This window comes from Pinus tabuliformis, chromosome 6, assembly GCF_031772625.1.
Source record: "Pinus tabuliformis cultivar Carrire ecotype Pingquan chromosome 6, CPIR1, whole genome shotgun sequence".
NCBI classification, from domain to species: domain Eukaryota; kingdom Viridiplantae; phylum Streptophyta; class Pinopsida; order Pinales; family Pinaceae; genus Pinus; species Pinus tabuliformis.
In genome coordinates, this window is record NC_142292.1 from 208,623,686 (window position 1) to 208,631,643 (window position 7,958).

The 7,958-nt window shown below is 45.3% G+C and overlaps 1 protein-coding gene across 1 annotated transcript; it reads right to left on the reverse strand.

Moving 5' to 3' along the window:
* Positions 1-516: 516 nt before the first annotated feature.
* LOC149258183 (uncharacterized) lies at positions 517-849 on the reverse strand. The gene has a single exon (XM_089404827.1). It carries the CDS (start codon positions 847-849, stop codon positions 517-519), a length of 333 nt encoding a protein of 110 aa, XP_089260953.1.
* Between the last annotated feature and the right edge of the window lie 7,109 nt (positions 850-7,958).

Here is a 7,958-nt window from a genome sequence, read left to right on the forward strand (position 1 = left end):
GGTGGATGGGATGGGTACTTGTGCAGCCATCAATTCTGGAAAAGGTTTGGACCTACATGTATTCTACTAACAGGGGTGACATGCGTGGCTACTATCCCTACTGACTAGGCCTACCAATGCGATCTGACACTATATGGGCACTGACACTACCCCCCCCCCCGCCCCCACCACAAATGGGTTGCGGTATCCCAACCATGGCCGCAACCTTATTATTCGAAATATTTTTCCTTTTTTTTTTCTTTTTTAACTTGCGGAAGAGTTTCAGGTGTGCGTCGTTCACTCATCCTTGCATCAGGACTCCATCCAGTTGTGCAGTCTTAACACACCCGATTCTTTTATTTCTGCGATTATGAATGGGCCTAATCAGTGCATCTGTGGTTTTCCCAAGAACTTCAGAAACTTGTTGTCATAGAGGAGCACTTGGTCGCTGACTTCAAACGGTTTCTTCTTGATGTGCTTATCATGCCAAGATTTTTGTCTTCGTTGCTCGACTGATTGATGGAATTCTGCTAGGAATCAAGTTTCATCGAGTTCCATTAGCTGGCTCAACCTGTTGAGAAAAGCACTGTTATCCGTCATTCCTGTAGCCTCTGAGATTAACATGTTTGGCTGTATGAACTCTGCTGGCACCACCACTTCTCTGTCGTAGACAAGCTGGAATGGAGTTTTTTTGTGGAGTCTTTTAACTATTGTCCTATATGCCCACAAAGTCGCTGGAATTCTTTCATCCCAGTCATCTTGGTTGGCCGATACGATTTTTGTTAGCTCCTTTTCCAGTATCTTGTTAAATGCCTCTACTGCACCATTTGCTTGCGGATGATAAGGACTACTCTTATTATGTTGTACCATAAAAGTTGTTAGGATAACTTCAATTGTTTCGTTTAGAAAGTGAGTGCCCTGGTCACTTGTCAGGCTCCTCGGGCATCTGAACCTTGAAATGATATTTTAAAAAATGAATTTTGCCATTGTTTCTGCTGTGCAGTCTTTCACTGGCGCAACTCTACCCATGTTGTGAGGTATTCTGTTGCTGTGATTATGTATCGGGCTTGGGAGTGTCTTGCTAGTGGATAAATTGGCCCCATGAAATCTACTGCCCACTTATCGAATATTGGTACCGTATGGACTGGGTGTAGTGGTAGCTCATCACGTTAGGAAGGCTTACCAACCCTCTAACAGACATCGCATTCTTTGGCAAACGCCTAAGAATCCTTATGGATAGTAGGCCACCACAATCCTACATGTAGTATCTTCCTTGCAGTAGCCTTGCCTCCTACATGGCCTCCTACGACCCTTGCGTGGAACTCCCATAGGACAGCTTCTCTTTCGTGCTGTAGGACACAACGTCTAAGTATTTGGTCCAAGCCCATTTTGTAGAGGTGTCCTGCTATGAGCTGATAATTTGTTGCTCTGACCACTAAGTGCCTCCTTTGTGTTGTCGTGTATCCCTGTGGGCAACTGCCTGTTGTTAGTAAAGTAGCAATCTCCTCTAGGTGATCGGGTATGGCTTCTATCCTGAACAGATCGGCATTGGGCAACCAATCATCTATTGCTCCATCATTCTCCCCTGTTTCCAGGCGAGATAGGTGATCTGGCCCTACATTCAATCTGCCTGGCTTAACAACCACTTCAAATGTGAATTCTTGAAATAGTAACAGCCACCTGCATATTCTTCCTTCTAGTACTGGCTTGTTTACTAGGTACTTTAGTGTAGAATGGTCTGTGAATAATTTGAATGGCGTGCCTAGCAAGTAGTGCCTAAACTTTTGGAGAGAGTAGACCATTGCCAGAGCTTCCCGTTCTGTTGTTGTGTAGTTCTTTTCTGCCATGGAGAGCTTTCTGCTCGTGTAGTATACTGGATGGTCCATCTTTTCTCCTGGTTGCGCTAAGACTACTCCTAGCGCTATTCCAGATGCATCGATGTGTACGTGGAACATTTTGTTCTAGTCGAGGTACACTAATATGGGGGCACTTACTAATCTTTCTTTTAGTTTGTTCAGTGCTGCTTGACAATCTGTGGTCCAGATGAATTCCTCCGTCTTCCTTAGTAGTTTCTCCATTGGGGCTGTTATGGTTGCATAGTTTCTGATGAACCTTCTGTAGTACCCCGTATGGCCTAGAGTTGCTCTTAGTTGCTTCACATTGTGGGGTGGTTACATATGGACAATTGCTGCTATTTTGGCAGGGTCTACACAGACTCCATCTTTGCAGACAATATGGCCTAGTAGAGTTCCGAAGGGAACTGCGAAAATGCATTTCTTCAAATTCAAAGAGATCTGCAATTGTCTGCATCTTTCAAACATCACTCTTAATAGGCTGGTATGCTTCTTCAGCAGGCTGTATACTTTCTAGTCATCCATGTAAACTTTGAGAAACTTATGAATGTAATCCCTGAATGTAGCTATTACAATCCTTGAAAAAACAGCTAGCGCATTCTTTAATCCAAATGACATTACATTGTATGCGTACGACCCCCACTCCATTGTGAAAGTCGTTTTCCTTTTATCTCCTTCGTCTATTCAGACTTGGTGGTATCCCGAGAACCCATCTGTGAACGAGTATGCCTCATTACCCGCAACATTGTCTAGGACTTGGTCGTTGAAAGGCGTCGGGAACGGGTCATGTACGCATGCATTGTTCAAGCTTCTGTAGTCAATGCATACTCTGATCTCAATCACATACTTATTATTCTGAATAACTATGGGGCTTATCTAGTCAGCTTCATTAATGGAAATATGATCCCTACATCCAACATTTTGTCAATCTCCCTTTTAACTTTTTCTTTTACCCTTGGGTTCAGTTGGTATGGTCTATGCTTTAATGGTTGGAAACTTGGTTTCAGAATGATTTTCATCTCTCCCAAGTTACCTTTTATCCCCTTGAGTTCTGCTACTGAAGCTGGGAACAGGTCCTGGTATTCTTGTAATAAATCAAAAATTTCTTTAGTGGTTTGTTCGTCCCAGTAGTCTCCCACTGATGCTATCTTGGGTTTATCTTCCATCCCTACATTCTGTTTTCTCAGTTTCACTGGTAGGAGATGGGTGCCTTCCATCGATGGGTTCTCCCGAATTCCTCTTTCTCCCTCAATTTCTTCGAAGGCTAGGAGTCTAAGCCCCTCTAACCCATCTTCTTCTGGTTCTGCATTAATTTTGTTGCAAGTCACAAATCCTGGTGATTCCATATCATACAAGCACTGCAATAATTTTTCTTCGTGCTCCCCTTCAACTAGTGTCTATGGGGTGAATAGAGCCCCCTTTACCACTTGAATTACCTCTATCATTTGTGCTTCACTGCTTTTGAATGAAAAAGTGCTGACAAACTATGCTTCCAAGGCCTCCCAGCTAGCCGTTTGTCATCGTAGCTCCTCCTAGATGTACCAAGCCTGGGGGATGGTGCTGAGGGTGTGTATAAAAGCATGCACCCACATGTTCTTTGGTAGTCCCCGACTTTCCCATTTGGTTGTGCAATCTTTGATGTGCTCCTCGGGACTTGAATTCCCCATGTATTCCTTTTCGTCTTGTGGTCGATCTTCTTTCTTGCTAAACCTCTCCTTCACTTCTTGCTCAGCATCCTTCCATTCTTTTAGTACTCGACAGTGCACCTTCCACCACCTTGCTAGCATTTCCATTAGCACAATGTCCAGCAAGGGAATTCTCTAGCCTTACAGTACATCCTGGTCCACCCTGTCCAGGAATCGATCTATCGGCTCAAGGATGCAGTACTTCGGGTTGTCGCTCCTTCCCATGTCTCCCCAGTTTACTCTGTTTATCATTGCACATCGCTGAGTTGTCAGTTCATATACACCCTGCTGCCATGCATCCCATGCAGCTTCTGAGCTTTGAATGCTTCTCCAGCTAACTGATCCTCTGGCTGTAGGATTTATATAGTCCTCCCTTTTCCCTGCCGTGAGTGTATACAACTAATCTAACACCCCTGGTTCCTCCCTGTCATCCATTGGCTCTGTAAACCTGGGTCCTTGGTAGGGGTCCAATGGCTGGATCACCCTTAGCCCTTCTTCTTCGAAAATCATCAGTTCCTTCTTCAAATCTATGACAACATAGTTTTCGTATGCCCAGTAAATCCCCAAGAGTGTTGGATACAGGTCTTTATCCCCCATAATATCTATTACTTCAAACTCAGTGTGTGTTTTCACCCCTGTGACATCTACCTCTACATTTTCCAATCTCCCGATAGGTAGTATACAATACTGATTCGCCATTCTTAATTGAATTGGCGAGTACTTCAGCTGTGGCTTCCCCATTGCCTCCCAGGTCTTCCTGGGTAGGATGTTTACATCTGACCCTAAATATAGCATGGTGTCCTTTATCTAGAATCCTGCCACCTGCGCATTGATTCAAAACTCCTTTCCAGTTCTTTTCTTATTCCGCTTCACTCTCTTGGAGGCCTTCTCTGAGCATTTTTCACATGGTTTTCCCGCATCCTCTTTTTCTATGGATATCACAGCCTTTAAGCTTTTTCGCAATTCCTTTAGCATGGCCTCTTCTTCAATAATTTTTAAGAATAATTTAAAACATTCCCCAATGGGCTGGGCTGAAGCAGGCCCATGGACTTGCGGTCTTCAGGTGTCCCTATCTTCAGTCATTCCCTCGAACAATTTGGATGCTTCTTGATAATACTGCTTTTGGCACTCGGGTTGATATGCCCTTCGTGGTGACGTTGCATTAACGATCATGGAGGGTTCCTCAGTGTAGCGATCCTCCCCTGTCTTCTTCCCTCCTTGGGTGACTATATTAATATTTGTTGTGGGGAAACCCTCGTCGGTCCAAGGCTCAACATTCATCAGGTTGGCTCCTCGTTTTCTGGTTCTCTCCTCCCATTTCGCAATGAGCTCTAGGCAGTCTTCTGTCGCATGGGTGTTAACTCTATGCTACGAACACCATGGTATTCTCGGGAGTGGGCATCCCTTGCGACGTGTCCCCTCTGATCGCAGTTGTAGCACCTTAAGGGTCCTCTACCACCCGTTCTTCCTCCACGTCCATTTCCTCCTCACCCCCCTTGACTCGCTTCATTGACCCTGAACATGGATCTATCCAGCCTTTCTGCTAGAGCATCCAGTGCTCGACACTGATTAGTGTGATGAGTGGTCGATGCACAAAACTCGCAGTAGTTGTTATTGGGGACGTTAGAATACTTTTGCAGAATTGGACTCATTTGCGGTAGGTGTCCATACATTCTACAAATCTCATAGAAGTCTGTGTTATTCCTTCTTGGGAAGGGTCCTTTTGCTCCGATTGCCACAACTCCTATGGTGGTAGGGGTTCCTGACGACCCCGCCAGCCCCCCTGTTTGGTTAAGACCCCGCAATCATGGGCACTCTGTCACAACATGCCCTTCCACTAGGAAATTGGTGCACCAAACATTGGGTCTGGCTGGTCGTACGGGCTGAAGATCTCTCATCTTCTCAGTCAGATTCGCAATCTGGCTTTGCAGGCCTGTGATCACCGGATCTTGTAAACTCATACCTCCCTGGTATTCGTGGGGATATCCTACCATTGCTTTTATCCTAGAGGCTTGTTCTAATGCATCCTGCAGGGTTCCTATCTTCTGTTGTGTCTGCGGTGTTCTGGTTAGGGGCAAGAGTGCCTTGATGAACCAGTCCCGCTGGTGGTTCAGGTCTAGGGTGTAACTCAGCTTGGAAATGGCATCCTTAAACCTTTGCATGAGCTCCCAAGCCGTCTCACCCTCCCTCTGCTTAATTTCCCACAGCTCTGATATCCCCTGCTGATCTGTCTGTGGTACCTTGAATTCCTGCACAAATCCCTTCTTACAGTCATCTATGGTGGGGTTCTGGTTCTGCTCTGCCCACTTTATGAACCAGCACAGGGTCCGTTCTCTTAGTGTGGTCTAGAATTCTACTGCCCGAACATTATCCGGAGTCTGACAGGCCCTCCATATGGCTTTGCAGAGGTACCATTGTTACTCCACATCCTCATTACCCTTTCCTACAAATTCTGGGTATCTAGTAAATGATCCCGCCATACTGCTTTGAGTATTAGCTAATAGCACAAAACCTTTTCTTCTTGGCTATAAGGATCCCTATAGTCCCAAGTTACTTCTATGTCCGGTCCTTGTATTACTCCCAATATTGATATCGGTCTTGTATTTCTCCCGCACATTGTGTACTTGCGCCGCTTTGGCTAAGTTAATGATAAATTCTTCTAGATTGTGATAAGGTACAAGGGGAAGGTCGGGGAAAACACCACTTATGTTTTGGGGTTGGGGCTACTGAATTTTGATGGATTCTTGTTCCTCGTTGAACAACCTCCTCATACGATCGCCCACATTGTCATCATCTTCATGCCAATATTGTCCTCTCCCTTCATCTCGACTTGCGGTTTTCCCATCACCACTCCTATTTGGTGGGACCCCCTCCTTCATTTCCATAGGGCCTAAGCCACTCTTGCCTACCACTTGTCCACTAGAAGTTCCCTCCTTTGTGCTCTAACATCCCTAGCTTGTTTCAACCCTTCTACATCCATCCTCTCGCAGCATCCCTATCCCCTTGTAGGCAAAATTTCCCCCTTTAATTCCTTCCCCCGATAGTGGGGTTTTTATGCTTCCATCCCAACAGTGGGTACAGATAACAATCCTTCTTCTACCAAGAACATCTTAATCCACATCAAGACTTCCCCTATCAATTCCCCCCTTAGCTCGAAGTTTAACAATGCCTCCACCTTTGAGTATGACTGATAGCTTTCTGTTGCGAACTCGACCATGTATCCCTCCACCGTAGTCTTCACCTAGGAATCAACTGCTTGCATTTGCTCGTTATCCAGCTGTTGTAATAATGCAGTTTCAAACAAAGTCCAACTATGGTGGACTGTCACCGAGCCACTCGATGGACTTTGCCACTTCAGCTCCCTCAACCAATTGTATAGGTCCTTAGGGAACTTGCACTAGGAAATTTCATACTAGTCATTTGAGCTATCAGTGTATAAAATCCCCTCACGTACCTTGTCGATCGATTGATTCCTGCGGGAAGCTTTCTCTGCTACAAATTGATCTACTTTATGGTTCCACCAATCTTTAATTTCTCTTTTAAACACCCTCGACACCATATTTTGAACCAGTTCTCCTAACTTCGGATCCCGACAACGGAACCATTTGTTGGCTCGAGAGAGTCATCAGGGAAAAGACCCTGAGTTCAGGCACAAGAGGCCAATAGTGGTTTGTTGTAGTCTAGGACAACGCTGGCATTTTCACCCCACCCCGAAGGGCAAGGAGTCTCGCCCGAAGCACGCCGTGACCAAAAGGGAGAAGGGTTCAGCATGGGGTCGAAGGAATTTCCATCGGGCAAAGGTGATAGCACACATATGCATTCATAATACATGAAACAAAGATAACAATATTCATAACTCATACACATGGATCCATCATAAACAACACATAACTAACAACATCCTTGCATCAATCTATGAATCATCGTTTATTTGCAACAGGTAGACTATTTAAAATTTTAATAGGCTCACAAAACACGATGCGCAATACATTATATGTCTCGACAACCATCAGCTCTGGTTATATTAATCTAACAGAACATAATACATCATAGTTCGGCATTTCGCCATAAACAATACATAGAATACCCGGCTCAGTAGCTCAGGTCAGATCAGCTCCACAACCCAGTTCCTCAGATCCCAGCTCTTCCTGCTTCAGCTTCTACACTTTCATACCTCTTGGCAACCGACTCCCCCTGCATCTGGCAGGTTCAACAACAACCTTCTTCCTTTCTGTTCTTCCCCTTTTATATCCTTCCCGGCTGCCTGGACTGCCAGTTCTCACTCAGCTGCTTGCTCCCTTGGCTGCTTCTGCGCCTTCCCATCTCCTCGACTGCCTTTTCCTTCCACTGCCACCTTTCCATCACTCCTCCGCAACTATTTGTTCCACCACCCAACCGTTGCTGCCATTTGTCCTTTCCCACCCTTTGGTCAGTCAAAACT

Coding starts and splice junctions, on each gene's coding strand:
- LOC149258183 (XM_089404827.1), bottom strand. CDS start 849: ATGGTACAACATAATAAGAGTAGTCCTTATCATCCGCAAGCAAATGGT.